The following is a 19516-nucleotide window of genomic DNA, read 5'->3' as shown; positions in this document are numbered from 1 at the left end:
TGGGTTTTTGTTTTTTGTTTTTTAATTTAGTTTCTTCTTTTTTCTTTTGGGTGTGGGCATAAGAAGATAAAACAGTGAGTTCAGGCTGGGACATATTAAGCTTTAGGTAGTTATGAGAGAGGTACGAACTGGATATATTTTAGAGTAATTAACAATAGATAGAATCATAAAAGCAAATGGCAGCCCCTAGATAAAAGTAAGAAAAGAGAAGAGCAGCAGAACAAGAGTGAGATATTAAAAGAGGGACAGAGGTAGATGGCCCATGAAACTGAGATTCCATATTGAGAGACACAGGGAGAGAACAGCGCCATGAAAGCCAAAGCCACGTATGAGTTTTAGATATAGTGATCAGTAAAGTTAAACACACTCATAACAGCTACATCTTCTGAGCACTCACTACATGTCAGGCACTTTGTGGTTTTATATACCATATCTCATGTAATCTATTATCCACATGGTACAGATGATGAACCTGAAGTTCAGAGAAGTCATGTAACTTACTTAAGGTCATAGGGTAAGCTGGAAGAACTGGGATCTGAACCCAAGTCTGCTGGATTACAAAACCCATGTTCTTAACTCTGCTGGAGTAAAAGAACTTCTTCAGGATGCAACTTAATATTATCATAAGGACTGCTATATATTGCTTTTCCAAGAAGCATATCTTAAAACCTGTCTAGTTATCTCAAAAGAATATTTAATGTCTAATGAGGTCATTATATATTTGATCACTTTATAACATCAAAATAGGTGATTTCAGTGATACCTTTTAATAATATTTTTGTTTCATAAATACTACATTGGTCAAATTATGAGAACAATAAGGTGCAATACAAGATAATCCACTCAATTGAGTAAAGCCCAGCTCCAAAAAACCCAAAAGGAAGGTCCGCGTTGGACTAGCTAGTGTTCTTCACAGGAAAACGAAGTGCCTTGGACTTAGATCTAAGCATACTCAGCTTTCTCACAGGTTTACTGTTGGTCCCAGGGAGAATCAGAGAGAGTATGCATAATTTAGCACAAACCTACCACAAATGTGGAGGATTTCATTAAATTATACACTCTATGGAAGGTTTATTTTAGATAATAAATCATTATCCATTAAAGAGAATAAGAAAGTCACATTTTGATTATAAAAGTTGTAATTTTTTCACTTCCCACTAGAGGAAGCAATAGCATTACTCTTACCATTTGGTGGGTAAAAGACAGCATATTCTTCCAGTCCTAGTTTTCCTATAAGAGAAAACCATAGAGGATTTCAATATGATTAAGTAAATAAATCTTTAAAAATCAACTTATTTTGTGAATGTACTAACAACGGAATTTTAAAAACTACTATAAACTGATATGTCATTTCATGATATGAAATTAACTTAAAAATGTACCAGCCAATCTTTTGATATTAGCAAACCCTTTCATCAATTAAAGTAACACGAACATAAGTACAACAGAAGCGACACAAAACAACCAAAAGAACAAACGCTTTCAAGTTCCTTAGGCACTTAAGAAGAGAAGTATCTATTTATTATGCATAAAATTGTTTTGCTAAGTATAAATAAGTCTATTCATTAAAGCAAGTCTTAAGCTTTGTAATACTGTGTGTACACTTTTATGGAATGTGCTGAAAGTTAAAAATTAAATGACTAGCTGTATGCTGGTCATATTTTCTGAATACCAAAACAGTTCACATGATTTCAGAATGGGGCTGAATATTTGAAATCAGAGTTGTCCCAGACAAGTAAAGTATATTCACAATAGTCAAATATTTAACAGAGTTTTAAAAAGTATCTTTCCTTTAAAACTCTTAAAAGTTCTCAGTTTTTTCCACCTTCCACTGAATATCTTTAAATAGCTTTTACTTTGACAGTTTTTCTAACACTTTTGAGTTTATTGAAAAGTCACTTGTATTTTTATACTGGGCTAAGAGTAATATTTTTAGTTAAAAAAAGTTCTTTTTATTCTTGTTAGGGGTGGTGACAGAGACGAAATGAAGAATAAGAAGTGTGAGCAGTTCAGGTTAGGGTGGAAACAAAAAGGATTGATCTTGTGAGCAAGAAGAGAATGGAATAATGAATAGGTAGGTAGGTAAGCAGATAAAATTGATTACTGGGCTAGATGCTGAGAGGCAAACATATATATGTTCCCTCAACCATGTGGTTTATAGTCCAGACTAAACCATGAAACATTAGGGTATATTTGCTAACTTTTCTAGCACAGACTTTAAGTGTTTAGAAGTTCAGAGGAGAGAGAAATGGATGATGGGTTGGTGGACACGGTGAGGTACTGGCTAGTTCTTCAAGGACCTATGATTTTTAAGGTTGGAAAGTGGGAAGTCTTCCACATGCAGGGACTATAGGGAGGCTAGAACGAATATGGGGTATTGTGGAATAATCAGGGAAGCAAAGTTAGTTAGGTTAGGACAGTATCAACTGGTCAAAGGCCTTAAAATCCTGGCTGAGTTTAGAGGTGAGCTCAGTAGATAATTAAGTTTACAATCAGTTTTTCAGCAGAAGACTTAAAGAAACAAACAAAAGGTTTCCATAAATTCAATTTAGAAGCAATGGACCTAAGAAAACCTTATGTTAGGGGTAGCTGAAATCCAGCACAAGGTTATGTGGCCTCTCCTAGGGTAGGAGGTGGAGCAATCAGGCAGACAGTTCAGACATAAGAGATACAGGAGAAAGTTTCTTTTTTCATGGAAATGACAGAATGACCATACACAATGAAGTCTGAGCTTTCAGTGTTGGGTGTTCACCATTTAATAAAAAGGAAAAGTTGGGAAGGGCATTCAGCTGAAGTTAATTGTATCTTCAGATGATGGCAGGATATTGATATTTTATAAGCAGCTGGTGATAAAGAGGAGAAAAATAACTAAACTAGAAATTGGAGAGCTAAAAGCATATAAATTGTATCGAAGTTTTGTGTGTGGTGGAGCGTTTTGAGAGAAGTATAGATTGTTAAAAAAAGTAGAAAAAGCAAATCTGTGTTACAAACTTATAGTTAGAAAGAAAAAGAAAAGTCAACAGATATGACATAAAAACAACAATAAAGGGTAGAGCACACAGGGAAGACAGAGAAAGTAACTTGAAATGCTGCTTCTGGGAACCACTTTCCCGTGATTTGTGATAAATTACTTGGGCACTGATTTGAGGTATGAAAGGATGATTACGGTCATCTGAGAGAAATCTTAAGTAATTTATAATAAAATAATTTGGCAACACCACTATCTCCAAAAATAAAACAATATTCTTAGCATGATTATGTAAGTCTTAATACTTCCTTAAAATTATTAAAAATTTACCTCTTATGTATGATTTTGGTGGCGAGGCACTGTTGAATGCAAAGTGACTCAACACAGATGTATCCCGGGAAAAACAAAGTAATACCTGAATATAACATTGGAAAAAAAATAGCAATTAAGCACTATTATAAAACCAGGTAATTCATTATTTCCTACTCAGGAGGCATCCTTCAAGTTCAAGTACCGTGCCTTGCGGTGGGAAGAATGCCCTTTATCGGTATACCTTTGGTAAGCATTACAGTGGGATGCCAAATTCTTCCAAAGAGTTCTCACCATTTGCTACCTCAACTTTGAAGAGCAGAAAATGCAAACTGCTAACTAACAGTTGACTCTTCTCTTGTGTTTTCTATCTGGACAAGAGAAACACCTGGGGGAAATTTAACAGATGAAAAATGTATGGAGAAGACCCTGAGTAACTATTGTGACATAGAGCAATTTGGGAAGTGCAGGAAATAAACTTGACTCATACTGGGATGCATCACGCAGTTAGGCATGTCAGGGTGGGAGGGAAGGCAACTCCTGGTACTTAGAAAGGATAGCAGCAGCAGTAGAACAAGTGGTTGCCTAATAAAGGGTAGAAGCTAGCTGTCCTGACCAGTAGGGTAGAGTATGTCAACTCTATGTGGAGATGAAAATAGGCACAGTAGAAAGTCAGGATCAAGGATGTCCATTAGGAGGTACTCGATTGAGGACACCAGCCTGGAATTTGGGAGCAGCAGTCCAAGACCCAGTAAGGCCATTAGTGACAGGAAATCTGGGTCTCAGTATTAGAAGACCTGGGATTCTAAAAATATTACCAAGAAAAGAACTCAAGATGACTGAAAAGGCAGAACAGGTGCACAGAGTCAGGCTGAACTAGCAGCAAGAGCGAAGGGAGAGGAAAAATCCTTGTGTCCAAGACACAAGAAAGGGGATACAGCTTTGGAAAAAAGGATAGGTAATGGAGATTGGGCATCAGTCAGGTTCACTGGTGGAATGCGTATCAACCACTGCCACTGCTTTGTTTTCATTATATTTTAAATGACTACATAAGTGGTACATGTTAATGACAAATTTAGAAATACAGAGTATTGGCTGGGCACGGTAGCTCATGCCTATGATCCCAGCACTTCGGGAGGCCAAGGCAGGAGGATCACTTGAGCCCAGGAGTTCAAAACCAGCCTGATCAACATGGTGAAACCTCATCTCTGTTTAAAAAAAAAAAAGATTAATTTTAAAAATAAAGAAATACAGATGATAAACAAAAGGGGAAACAGCCATAATCCCATCAGTCTTAATAATTTGAGGTATATCCTTTCAGACTGCTTTTTAACATACTCATACATATAATTTTTTCAAACCAAACAGGATTATATGTAGTTTCTTTTCACTATTGTAAGATAAATATTTCTTACACATTTTTATGTTGCAGAATATTCCACTGTATGAAAGAACAATAATTTATTTAACCTGTATTGTTGTTGAACATTTAATTATTTCCACTTTTCCCCAACTACAAACAACACTAGAGTGAATTTACTTATGACTAAATATGTACACCTTTAGTTATTTAAATTCCAAAAACTGGACCACCTGTCTGGTCAATTGCTTTGGGCATTTTTAATTGAACGATGCCTCTCCCACATTTTCTTTATTTACTTCTACCTGACTCCTGTAAGCTGTAAGATTTACCTACACGTATTCAACCTGCCATGCCTTTTACTTACTTTTATCCCCCCTGTTCCATTCTGGATGACTTCCTCAGATTATTTTTTAGTCAGTTCACTAATTCTCTTCTTCTGCCCCTACTATGCACCAGGCACTGTTCCTTGTGTTTGGAATACATAAAAGGAAACAAACAAAACACCTCTTTTATGGAGTTTAATTATGATGGAGCAGAATGTGTGTAACAAATAGCAAATATGATAGATAATTACATTATATAGTGTATTAGGTAGCAAGTGCTATGGGGACAAGATAAAGGGGAACAGAGAAAGAGTGGGTGACACTTTAAAGAGGCTGTTCAGTGTAGGCTTCCTTGAGAAGGTGATATCTAATCAAAGATTGAAAGGAGTTGAGAAACTTAGCATGCGGATATATGTGCAAAAGCATTCCAGGAGACTTGTTAGGAGACTATTGACAGTGGCTTTCACTAAGATGGCAGCAGTGTGTGGCAGATGTATGACACACCACCCAGAGATCCTCCTCTAGGAATGAAGGACTAACTATAGCAGCTGGTAGTGCTGTAGCAAATAGCCCTCAGCAGCCAGCTCTTTTCATGGACTACCTCTGCTGGAGAGAGCTATTTTGCTCAAATATCAAGGTCACACCCTTTTCCTGAAATGGCCTATATCTGATGAAGAGGATGCAAGGGAAGAAGGTCTGAAATGCTTGTCCCCAGCTCAGGATGGGTCTGACAGTTTATTCCATCTTTAGAACTCTCTGCAGCATTGGCTGAGGGTTTCTTTTAAACTGTATTGCAGCTAGAATTGTCCTTATGCTCAATCCTGCTTCATTAACTGCACTTATACATGTGTTGATTCCAAGAGCACTCGCTAATAATCCTTTGGTATCCTCGTCTCCATCTAAATTGGCTTCCCTGGGAAACCATCTTACAATACAGTGAAAGTGGGGAAAAGTCAGATTCTAAATACACTGTGACGGCAGGGCCAACAGGAGTTACTGATAGATTGAGATGATATTTTGGAGAAAGACAGCAGTCAAGGAGAGTAACATGTGGAAGTTGAAGGTAGAAGGATGTTTGATCTCAGCGAGTGGAACACCTTTAACTGAGACAGGGAAAGTGGCAGGCAGAACAGTTTGGGGAGTGAGATCATGGGTTCATTTTTCAACATGCTAAATTTGAGATGTCTGCAAGACATCTAAATGGAAAAATTGAAGAGGTAATTGGAGATACTTGTATGGAGTATAGAAGAAAAGTTTAAACTGAAGATACAAATTTGAGAGTTATCAACATATAGATGGTACTGAAAGCCACAAAATAGTTGAGCTTGGTGGAATCATCAAGTGAGTGAGTGTAACTAGAGAAAAGAAGACCAAGAACTGAGACTTGAGGCATTCTAGGATATTGGAGAGAAGAGAAGGAACCAGCCTAGACAACTGAGTAGTGAGTAACCATCAAAGGTGGATTTACCATGATGCTCTGTGAGTGCTGCAAGTTGCTGGGAGACGCAGAGTGTCCTAGGCAAGGAAAGTAAGTCAGTGTGTAATCAGAAAGCATTTCTATGTATGCATTTCTAGAAACTGTTTCTAGAAACAGTAAACTGTTTAATAAGATCTCAGAAGAAAAACACCTGAATCTCTATAGTTCTAATAATCTGTTACAAATTTTTCCTCATTCAAAACAAAAATATGTGTTCTTATCTGGTTTTGTATTTATAATATGATATTCTTTTTCTTAAAGAAGGCCCTCCAAATTGTATAAGCTTTAGGTCCGCAAAATGCTGAATTTGCCACTGGTGACTAGAAAAGTAAGAGGAAAACTAAAAAGAATGTGGTGTCTTGAAACCCAAGTGAAGAAACAGCAAAAATGAATCAAATGCTGTTGAGAGATTAGTTAAAAGGAGGATGGATAATTGGTCATTGGATTTAGTTCTTGATGACCTTGACGAGAGTAGTTTCAGTTCAAGTGGTAGGAGCACCATACACAATGTTGGGTACCTGCTTCTTAAAACAACATGGCACATGTATACATATGTAACTAACCTGCATGTTGTGCACATGTACCCTAAAACTTAAAGTATAATAAAAAAAAGAAAAAACAAACAAACAATGCATTAAAGAGATCTTTTCATATCAGTAAATACAGAGCTGCCTCATTCTTTTTAATTTTTTTTTGTAGAGACAGGGTCTATTTATGTTGCCCAGGCTGGTCTTGAACTCTTGAGCTCAAGTAATCCTCCTGCCTCAGCCTTCCAAAGTGCTGGGATTACAGGCGTGAGCCACTGTGCTTGACCCGCGGCATTCATTTTTAAAGGGCTGTATCATGTTTCACTGAATATGTACTCCATGATTCATTTAATGGGTTACTCCCCAATATATGAACATTCATTTTCAACTTTATGCTGTTTCTGACAATACCAAAACAATTAGCCTTTTACTGTATCATTTTACACATATGAGTGTCTCTGTGGAACAAATACATAGGAATAGAATTGCCCAGTCAGAGAGTATACACATTGAAAAATGTGATGGCTATTTGGCTGTATATTTATATCCCTTGTGTTCTTTTTCCAGCATTTCTATATGTTTACAGTCTAAAAGGGAGCTGTGTGAATAAGCCCAATACCTTATGTTGCCTAACTCTATTTTCTATTACATAGTCTAAATCATTATTACTCATATTTAAAAGAGTAAGGGATTTTAATATTTTACTCAGTAAAGAGGCAGTTAACTGAATCATCTTATTAGTTCTACTGGCTTTCAGTCCAATCCCTTGAATTTTTAAATAACTATAGTTAACAATAATGTTGTGTCCTTTCTGTTATTTATTATTTTATTTTTCTTATTCCATTGTTGAGAAATTCCAAAATGATATGTCCTTTCCTTCCTTTAGTGGGAACATCTCTAGTATTTCACTAATGAGTAACATTAACTTACATTAATATTGCAAATGTTGGTTTCAGATAAATACTATTATGTCAAGAAAATATATTAATACTTGATTTCTAGTGTATAAAAAGTACAAAAATGAATATTAAGTTGCAAAACAATGTGAATATACTTAACAGTGCTAAACTGTACCCTTAGAAATGGTTAAGTGGTCAATTTTATGTTGTGACTTGTTTTACTACAATTGAATACTTTTTAAAAATCGATATTATCAAATATGGTCTCAAATAAATTTTTGGCATCTATTAAGATAATCATGTGAATTTTTTTGACCTATTAATATAATAAATATTTTCCAATAATTAAGAAAAACCATTAGGCTCTAAAAATTCTAAATTTATAAATATTAATCTCTTCTCCTGCCAAACTTTCACATACCACTGTGGTAGGTAGCACAATGGCCCCCGAAGATGTCCACATCCTAATCCCTGAAATTTGTGTGCTACCAGTTTGGATATGGTTTGTTCCTGTGAAAACTCCTGTTGAAATATGATTCCCAATGTGGTAGTGTTGGGAGATGGGCCTAGTGGGAGGTGTCTGGGTCATGTGGGCAGATCCTTTATGAATAGATTAATGTATCTCTGTGGGACAGGACTAGCTGCCATGAAAGCAGGTTGCTCCTTCTCATGTTTGGTCTCTTTGTATATACCTGCTTACCCTTCCGTTTTGTGCCATGAGTTGAAGCAGCATAAGACCTTCACTAGATAGGCTGTTCAATCTTAGACTTTCCAGCCACCAGAATCATGAGCCAAATAAGCCTCTTTTCTTTATAAATTACCTAACCTCAGGTATTCTGGTATAGTCACACAAAATGTGACTTATGTGACAAATGGGATTATGCAGATGTGATTAAATAGAAGATCTTTAAATGGGGAGATTATTTAGGATTGTCTGGCTGGGCCCAATGTAACCAAGGATTCTTATACATGAAAGAGAGAAGCAGCAGGGTCAAAGTCAGAAAGAGATGTGATGATGCTCTCTGCTGGCTTTGAAGACAGAGGAAGGGGACACAAGCCAAGGAATACACTAGGTTCTATAAAGGGCACTCTAGGTTCTATAAATGGCAAGAAAAACCCAGATTCTCCTCTGGAGCATCCACAAGTAACACAGCCCTGCCAATGCCTTGATTCAAGCCCAATGAAACCAATTTCAAACTCAACTAAATTTATGGCAGCAATAATAAACTAATAGAACCAATCAACAAATACAACAATAAACATATATAATTAGGGTAAAATACTACAACAAGAAAATATACTTACAAACAACTTTCTACTATTGCCTAGAGGAAAAACAATTCCTAAAGAAACATTTGTATTAACTTTCCCTTAGTTTAGCAGACTCGTAGAAGCACAGTAATTTTAGAAGAAGCTCTATGATTAAATACATCTCCCTAGAGTCCCTGTTGCCCTAGAGAAGACAAGCTATCTGAGACTGCTCTAAGGAGAATATTGGCGATTGTAAGGTGATAATGCCAGAAGTGGTATGTTAGACAGTACGTACTGGTGTGCAATCCTGTGATACAAGCAAAGAGCTGCCAACTTTTATTCTAACCTGAGTTGTTTTAACTTCTGAGATTCTAACTTTTGTATCTGTATGGAAATGACAGTTCAATTGTAAATCTGCTAGAAAATGGTATGATTATATGAAGATGACAATTTCAATCAAATTAACTAGAAAATCTAACCTGGATTAATTACTAATTAAGTAAAAATTAAACTTCATCAGGATGAAGCTACACATGATAGTAATTTACTTCATTTAGAAGAGTTATAAGAAACTGAATGTGTAAGTCTGAACTATGCTAATATGGCAGAATTATACCTAAAATGTCTACATATAGCCACAAAAGATTTAGTTTGTCCTAAAGCTTTCTCTTACTTCTAGAAAATATATTTATGGTAAATGTTTCTGAGAAATAAATTATTTTTATAATAAAAAGCACATAAGAAATGACATATCAATTGGGCAATCACTTTAATGTAAAACTATTATAAAATTTTTTTCATTTGTGATATTCTTACATTTTTATCCAAATTTAGAAAATTTGAAATGATAAATTTTCAAGAATCACTTTTTAAAACACTCTGCCCTCACCTGTCAAAAACAAGCAATGGGGAAAGGATTCCCTATTTAATAAATGGTGCTGGGAAAACTGGCTAGCCATATGTAGAAAGCTGAAACTGGATCCCTTCCTTACACCTTATGCAAAAATTAATTCAAGATGGATTAAAGACTTAAATGTGAGACCTAAAACCGTAAAAACCCTAGAAGAAAACCTAGGCAATACCATTCATGACACAGGCATGGGCAAGGACTTCATGTCTAAAACGCCAAAAGCAATGGCAACAAAAGCCAAAACTGACAAATGGGATCTAATTAAACTAAAGAGCTTCTGCACAGCAAAAGAAACCACCATCAGAGTGAACAGGCAACCTACAGAATGGGAGAAAAATTTTGCAACCTACTCATTTGACAAAGGGCTAACATCCAGAATCTACAAAGAACTCAAACAAACTTACAAGAAAAAACAACCCCATCAAAACGTGGGCGAAGGATATGAACAGACACTTCTCAAAAGAAGACATTTAGGCAGCCAAAAAACACATGAAAAAATGCTCATCATCACTGCCATCAGAGAAATGCAAATCAAAACCACAATGAGATACCATCTCACACCAGTTAGAATGAGGATCATTAAAAAGTCAGGAAACAACAGGTGCTGGAGAGGATGTGGAGATAGGAACACTTTTACACTGTTGGTGGGACTGTAAACTAGTTCAACCATTGTGGAAGTCGGTGTGGCGATTCCTCAGGGATCTAGAACTAGAAATACCATTTGACCCAGCCATCCCATTACTAGGTATATACCCAAAGGATTATAAATCATGCTACTATAAAGACACATGCACATATGTTTATTGTGGCACTATTCACAATAGCAAAGACTTGGAACCAACCCAAATGTCCAACAATGATAGACTGGATTAAGAAAATGTGGCACATATACACCATGGAATACTATGCAGCCACAAAAAATGATGAGTTCATGTCCTTTGTAGGGACATGGATGAAGCTGGAAACCATCATTCTCAGCAAACTATCACAAGGACAAAAAACCAAACACTGCATGTTCTCACTCATAGGTGGGAATTGAACAATGAGAACACATGGACACAGGAAGGGGAACATCACACACTGGGGACTGTTGTGGGGTTGGGAGAGAGGGGAGGGATAGCATTAGGAGGTATACCTAATGCTAAATGACGAGTTAGTGGGTGCAGCACACCAACATGGCACATGTATACATATGTAACAAACCTGCACATTGTGCACATGTGCCCTAAAACTTAAAGTATAATAAAAAATAAAAAAATAAAACACTCTGCCCTGATACAAATTTTCAAAAAATAAAGGGCAATGTGGCTTACTAGCTTTGAAAATGGACACCCCTGGCTTGGGGTCCTGATAGCTGTATGGGCTTGGGATCTAAGCCTCTGCTTCTTCATCTATAAAAGGCAAATAAAACTACCTCCTAGGGTTGTTGTAAGAATCATCTATAAAGTGGATTCTGGGAAGATGGTGCAGTAGGAAGCACCAAGAATCTATTTCCCCACCTAGACAAAAATTGCACTGGCAGCAACTGTCTGCTGTAATTATTTTAGAACTCTGGAGTCTACTGAAGTCTTGCAACTTTTAGGAGAAAGCTTGGATGGTAAATTTCAGTTAATTTTGATCAATGTCAGCTTCTAGCATAGCCACATATATGCATACCCCACCCCAATCCCCTTAACAGGCAGGAATGCATGAGTCCCAGGAACAGCTTACAAGCAGCTTAAAGGACCCAGAAAGGGAAAAAAGCACCCCATCCTCCGAATGTCTGGTATCTGTACTCTGATTGCTTCTTCTGACCAGAGAGGTGCAAACAAAGAAGTAAGGGTGAAGATCGGAGGAAGGAAACACTGTTGTTGAACTTCCCTTGATTGTTGCAAGCCCCTTCCCCTCTGGCTGAAGTAACTTTCAGAAGATTTAAAGGAACAATGCTCTCCCTCCTCTTCATTTTCTCTTTTATTCCCTTTGGGAGCCAGATGTTAAAGACTAGGTCATTCAAAAACAACTGTGTATAAGGGGGAAATTAGAAAGTGACCACATGCGCTCAATGAAAAGTGAAGGCTAAGAAAAGACCCAAGAAGATATTAGATTTATACCTCAGGCTGATCCTGGGCAGAAGGAGAACAAACAACATTCAAAAAAACTAAAACTAAAACAATAACAACAACAACAAAAACCCTGGGAAGAAAAAGAATCTGATTTCCAGAGATTCCCCATTATTAGATTTATATGTCCCTTTTTCAACAACAACAACAAAATCACAAATAATACAAAGAACTTGAAACATATGGCCCATTTAAAGGGCCAAAAAAAAAAAAAAATTGACAACTGTCCTTGAAAAAGACCTGATGGCAGATTTGCTATAGAAAGACTTTAAAACAACTGTCCATAGATTCTCAAAAAACTAAATAAATGTGGAGAAAATCAAGAAAAAATATATGAACAAAACGGAAACATCAATAAAGAGAGAGCAAACCAAAAAAGAAACCAAAAGGAAATTATGGAGCTGGAAGGTATAATACTAAAATAAAAACTCAGTAGAGGGATTCAAAGGCAGATTTGAGCAGGTAGAAGAAAGAATCAGCAAACTTGAAGATAGGGAAATGGAAATAATTGAGGCTGTGAAACAGAAAGGAAAAAAAATTGAAGTTAACAGAGCCATAGGAACTTATGGGACACCATCAAGCCAACCGATATGCAAGGTAGGAGTCTCAGAAAGATGAGAGAAATTGAGGAAGGGGTAGAGAGAATATTTGAAGAAATAATGGCTGAAAATTTCCCAAATTTGATGAAAGACATTAATATAAACATCCAAGAAACTCAATAAACTCTATGTAAGATGAATTCAAAGAGTCCCACACTAGGACACATTATAATCAAACTGTTGAAGGTCAAAGGCAAAGAGAGAACTTTGAAAGCTGCAAGACAGTAATGACTCATTAAATATAAAGGATCCTCTATACAATTATTAGCAGATTTCTCATCAGAAACTTGAGGACCACAAGCAATGGGATGACATATTCAATGTGGTAAAAGAAAAAAGCCATTAATCAAGAATGTCATATCCAGCAAACTGTCCTTCAAAAGTGAGAGAGATATTCAGACTTTTTCACATAAATGAAAGCTGAGACCTGACCTTCAAGAAATGCTCACAGGAGTCCTACAGAGTAAAATGAAAAGATACAAGACAGTAACTAGACTCTGAGTGGAGAAAGATCTTTAAAAAACACACATGGGCAGTTATAAAAATAATACTATTGTAACAAAGGTTTGTAACTCCATTTTTTGCTTTCTATATGATTTAAGAAACTCATACATTTGAAAAGTCATTATTTAAAAATCAGTATTATTGTAACTTTGGATTGCAACTCCACATTTTGTTTTCTACATAATTTAAGAAATCAGTGCATTTTAGGGAGGAGCCAAGATGGCCGAATAGGAACAGCTCTGGTCTACAGCTCCCAGCGTGAGCGACGCAGAAGACGGTGATTTCTGCATTTCCATCTGAGGTACCGGGTTCATCTCACTAGGGAGTGCCAGACAGTGGGCGCAGGCCAGTGGGTGCGCGCACCGTGCGCAAGCCGAAGCAGGGCGAGGCATTGCCTCACCTGGGAAGCGCAAGGGGTCAGGGAGTTCCCTTTCCGAGTCAAAGAAAGGGGTGACGGACGCACCTGGAAAATCGGGTCACTCCCACCCGAATATTGCGCTTTTCAGACCGGCTTAAAAAACGGCGCACCACGAGACTATATCCCACACCTGGCTCGGAGGGTCCTACGCCCACGGAATCTCGCTGATTGCTAGCACAGCAGTCTGAGATCAAACTGCAAGGCGGCAGCGAGGCTGGGGGAGGGGCGCCCGCCATTGACCAGGCTTGCTTAGGTAAACAAAGCAGCCGGGAAGCTCCAACTGGGTGGAGCCCACCACAGCTCAAGGAGGCCTGCCTGCCTCTGTAGGCTCCACCTCTGGGGGCAGGGCACAGACAAACAAAAAGACAGCAGTAACCTCTGCAGACTTAAATGTCCCTGTCTGACAGCTTTGAAGAGAGCAGTGGTTCTCCCAGCACGCAGCTGGAGATCTGAGAACGGGCAGACTGCCTCCTCAAGTGGGTCCCTGACCCCTGACCCCCCAGCAGCCTAACTGGGAGGCACCCCCCAGCAGGGGCACACTGACACCTCACATGGCAGGGTATTCCAACAGACCTGCAGCTGAGGGTCCTGTCTGTTAGAAGGAAAACTAACAAACAGAAAGGACATCCACACCGAAAACCCATCTGTACATCACCATCATCAAAGACCAAAAGTAGATAAAACCACAAAGATGGGGAAAAAACAGAACAGAAAAACAGGAAACTCTAAAATGCAGAGCGCCTCTCCTCCTCCAAAGGAACGCAGTTCCTCACCAGCAACGGAACAAAGCTGGATGGAGAATGATTTTGACGAGCTGAGAGAAGAAGGCTTCAGACGATCAAATTACTCTGAGCTACGGGAGGACATTCAAACCAAAGGCAAAGAAGTTGAAAACTTTGAAAAAAATTTAGAAGAATGTATAACTAGAATAACCAATACAGAGAAGTGCTTAAAGGAGCTGATGGAGCTGAAAACCAAGGCTCGAGAACTACGTGAAGAATGCAGAAGCCTCAGGAGCCGATGCGATCAACTGGAAGAAAGGGTATCAGCAATGGAAGATGAAATGAATGAAATGAAGCGAGAAGGGAAGTCTAGAGAAAAAAGAATAAAAAGAAATGAGCAAAGCCTCCAAGAAATATGGGACTATGTGAAAAGACCAAATCTACGTCTGATTGGTGTACCTGAAAGTGATGCGGAGAATGAAACCAAGTTGGAAAACACTCTGCAGGATATTATCCAGGAGAACTTCCCCAATCTAGCAAGGCAGGCCAACGTTCAGATTCAGGAAATACAGAGAATGCCACAAAGATACTCCTCGAGAAGAGCAACTCCAAGACACATAATTGTCAGATTCACCAAAGTTGAAATGAAGGAAAAAATGTTAAGGGCAGCCAGACAGAAAGGTCGGGTTACCCTCAAAGGGAAGCCCATCAGACTAACAGCAGATCTCTCAGCAGAAACCCTACAAGCCAGAAGAGACTGGGGGCCAATATTCAACATTCTTAAAGAAAAGAATTTTCAACCCAGAATTTCATATCCAGCCAAACTAAGCTTCATAAGTGAAGGAGAAAAAAAATACTTTACAGACAAGCAAATGCTGACCGATTTTGTCACCACCAGGCCTGCCCTAAAAGAGCTCCTGAAGGAAGTGCTAAACATGGAAAGGAACAACCGGTACCAGCCGCTGCAAAATCATGCCAAAATGTAAAGACCATCAAGACTAGGAAGAAACTGCATCAACTAACGAGCAAAATCACCAGCTAACATCATAATGACAGGATCAAATTCACACATAACAATATTAACTTTAAATGTAAATGGACTAAATTCTCCAATTAAAAGACACAGACTGGCAAGTTGGATAAAGAGTCAAGACCCATCAGTGTGCTGTATTCAGGAAACCCATCTCACGTGCAGAGACACACATAGGCTCAAAATAAAAGGATGGAGGAAGATCTACCAAGCAAATGGAAAACAAAAAAAGGCAGGGGTTGCAATCCTAGTCTCTGATAAAACAGACTTTAAACCAACAAAGATCAAAAGAGACAAAGAAGGCCATTACATAATGGTAAAGGGATCAATTCAACAAGAGGAGCTAACTATCCTAAATATATATGCACCCAATACAGGAGCACCCAGATTCATAAAGCAAGTCCTGAGTGACCTACAAAGAGACTTAGACTCCCACACATTAATAATGGGAGACTTTAACACCCCACTGTCAACATTAGACAGATCAACAAGACAGAAAGTCAACAAGGATACCCAGGAATTGAACTCAGCTCTGCACCAAGCGGACCTAATAGACATCCACAGAACTCTCCACCCCAAATCAACAGAATATACATTTTTTTCAGCACCACACCACACCTATTCCAAAATTGACCACATACTGGGAAGTAAAGCTCTCCTCAGCAAATGTAAAAGAACAGAAATTATAACAAACTATCTCTCAGACCACAGTGCAATCAAACTAGAACTCAGGATTAAGAATCTCACTCAAAGCCGCTCAACTACATGGAAACTGAACAACCTGCTCCTGAATGACTACTGGGTACATAACGAAATGAAGGCAGAAATAAAGATGTTCTTTGAAACCAACGAGAACAAAGACACAACATACCAGAATCTCTGGGCCGCATTCAAAGCAGTGTGTAGAGGGAAATTTATAGCACTAAATGCCCACAAGAGAAAGCAGGAAAGATCCAAAATTGACACCCTAACATCACAATTAGAAGAACTAGAAAAGCAAGAGCAAACACATTCAAAAGCTAGCAGAAGGCAAGAAATAACTAAAATCAGAGCAGAACTGAAGGAAATAGAGACACAAAAAACCCTTCAAAAAATCAATGAATCCAGGAGCTGGTTTTTTGAAAGGATCAACAAAATTGATAGACCGCTAGCAAGACTAATAAAGAAAAAAAGAGGGAAGAATCAAATAGACGCAATAAAAAATGATAAAGGGGATATCACCACCGATCCCACAGAAATACAAACTACCATCAGAGAATACTACAAACACCTCTATGCAAATAAACTAGAAAATCTAGAAGAAATGGATACATTCCTCGACACATACACTCTCCCAAGACTAAACCAGGAAGAAGTTGAATCTCTGAATAGACCAATAACAGGAGCTGAAATTGTGGCAATAATCAATAGTTTACCAACCAAAAACAGTCCAGGACCAGATGGATTCACAGCCGAATTCTACCAGAGGTACAAGGAGGAACTGGTACCATTCCTTCTGAAACTATTCCAATCAATAGAAAAAGAGGGAATCCTCCCTAACTCATTTTATGAGGCCAGCATCATTCTGATACCAAAGCCTGGCAGAGACACAACCAAAAAAGAGAATTTTAGACCAATATCCTTGATGAACATTGATGCAAAAATCCTCAATAAAATACTGGCAAACCGAATCCAGCAGCACATCAAAAAGCTTATCCACCATGATCAAGTGGGCTTCATCCCTGGGATGCAAGGCTGGTTCAATATACGCAAATCAATAAATGTAATCCAGCATATAAACAGAGCCAAAGACAAAAACCACATGATTATCTCAATAGACGCAGAAAAAGCCTTTGACAAAATTCAACAACACTTCATGCTAAAAACTCTCAATAAATTAGGTATTGATGGGACATATTTCAAAATAATAAGAGCTATCTATGACAAACCCACAGCCAATATCATACTGAATGGGCAAAAACTGGAAGCATTCCCTTTGAAAACTGGCACAAGACAAGGATGCCCTCTCTCACCGCTCCTATTCAACATAGTGTTGGAAGTTCTGGCCAGGGCAATCAGGCAGGAGAAGGAAATAAAGGGTATTCAATTAGGAAAAGAGGAAGTCAAATTGTCCCTGTTTGCAGACGACATGATTGTTTATCTAGAAAACCCCATCGTCTCAGCCCAAAATCTCCTTAAGCTGATAAGCAACTTCAGCAAAGTCTCAGGATACAAAATCAATGTACAAAAATCACAAGCCTTCTTATACACCAACAACAGACAAACAGAGAGCCAAATCATGAGTGAACTCCCATTCACAATTGCTTCAAAGAGAATAAAATACCTAGGAATCCAACTTACAAGGGATGTGCAGCACCTCTTCAAGGAGAACTACAAACCACTGCTCAAGGAAATAAAAGAGGATACAAACAAATGGAAGAACATTCCATGCTCATGGGTAGGAAGAATCAATATTGTGAAAATGGCCATACTGCCCAAGGTAATTTACAGATTCAATGCCATCCCCATCAAGCTACCAATGACTTTCTTCACAGAATTGGAAAAAACTACTTTAAAGTTCATATGGAACCAAAAGAGAGCCCGCATCGCCAAGTCAATCCTAAGCCAAAAGAACAAAGCTGGAGGCATCACACTACCTGACTTCAAACTATACTACAAGGCTACAGTAACCAAAACAGCATGGTACTGGTACCAAAACAGAAATATAGATCAATGGAACAGAACAGAGCCCTCAGAAATAACGCCGTTTACCTACAACTATCTGATCTTTGACAAACCTGAGAAAAACAAGCAATGGGGAAAGGATTCCCTATTTAATAAATGGTGCTGGGAAAACTGGCTATCCATATGTAGAAAGCTGAAACTGGATCCCTTCCTTACACCTTATACAAAAATCAATTCAAGATGGATTAAAGATTTAAACATTAGACTTAAAACCATAAAAACCCTAGAAGAAAACCTAGGCATTACCATTCAGGACAGAGGCGTGGGCAAGGACTTCATGTCCAAAACACCAAAAGCAATGGCAACAAAAGCCAAAATTGACAAATGGGATCTAATTAAACTAAAGAGCTTCTGCACAGCAAAAGAAACTACCATCAGAGTGAATAGGCAACCTACAACATGGGAGAAAATTTTCACTACCTACTCATCTGACAAAGGGCTAATATCCAGAATCTACAGTGAACTCAAACAAATTTACAAGAAAAAAACAAACAACCCCATCAAAAAGTGGGCAAAGGATATGAACAGACACTTCTGAAAAGAAGACATTTATGCAGCCAAAAAACACATGAAAAAATGCTCATCATCACTGGCCATCAGAGAAATGCAAATCAAAACCACTATGAGATATCATCTCACACCAGTTAGAATGGCAATCAGTAAAAAGTCAGGAAACAACAGGTGCTGGAGAGGATGTGGAGAAATAGGAACACTTTTACACTGTTGGTGGGACGGTAAACTAGTTCAACCATTGTGGAAGTCAGTGTGGCGATTCCTCAGGGATCTAGAACTAGAAATACCATTTGACCCAGCCATCCCATTACTGGGTATATACCCAAAGGACTATAAATCATGCTGCTATAAAGACACATGCACACGTATGTTTATTGCGGCATTATTCACAATAGCAAAGACTTGGAACCAACCCAAATGTCCAACAATGATAGACTGGATTAAGAAAATGTGGCACATATACACCATGGAATACTATGCAGCCATAAAAAATGATGAGTTCATATCCTTTGTAGGGACATGGATGAAATTGGAAATCATCATTCTCAGTAAACTATCGCAAGAACAAAAAACCAAACACCGCATATTCTCACTCATAGGTGGGAATTGAACAATGAGATCACATGGACACAGGAAGGGGAATATCACACTCTGGGGACTGTGCTGGGGAGGGGGGAGGGGGGAGGGATAGCATTGGGAGATATACCTAATGCTAGATGACGAGTTAGTGGGTGCAGCGCACCAGCATGGCACATGTATACATATGTAACTAACCTGCACAATGTGCACATGTACCCTAAAACTTAAAGTATAATTAAAAAAAAAAAAAAAGAAATCAGTGCATTTAAAAGAATTTCTGATTTCTGGGTTTGTGTACGCA

General features: G+C 38.2%; 1 protein-coding gene across 4 annotated transcripts in view; it reads right to left on the bottom strand.

Annotated features, from left to right (window-relative positions):
• TBC1D19 (TBC1 domain family member 19) overlaps window positions 1-19516 on the bottom strand; it is a 195232-nt gene that overhangs the window by 49866 nt on the left and 125850 nt on the right. For all 4 annotated transcript variants that reach the window (XR_010111939.1, XR_010111940.1, XM_034958400.3 and 1 more), the window contains exons 14-15: window positions 3299-3383; window positions 1186-1230 (exon numbers count right to left, since the gene is read on the bottom strand). Coding sequence is in view for 2 of the 4 variants with exons in the window: in XM_034958400.3 (XP_034814291.1) it covers window positions 1186-1230; window positions 3299-3383 (130 nt within the window). In the remaining 2 variants the exon portion in view is untranslated. The remainder of the gene's footprint in view (window positions 1-1185; window positions 1231-3298; window positions 3384-19516) is intronic.

The sequence above is a fragment of the Pan paniscus genome, chromosome 3 (assembly GCF_029289425.2).
Source record: "Pan paniscus chromosome 3, NHGRI_mPanPan1-v2.0_pri, whole genome shotgun sequence".
In the NCBI taxonomy this organism is placed as follows: Eukaryota; Metazoa; Chordata; class Mammalia; order Primates; family Hominidae; genus Pan; species Pan paniscus.
This window is presented reverse-complemented; position numbering and strand designations above follow the sequence as displayed.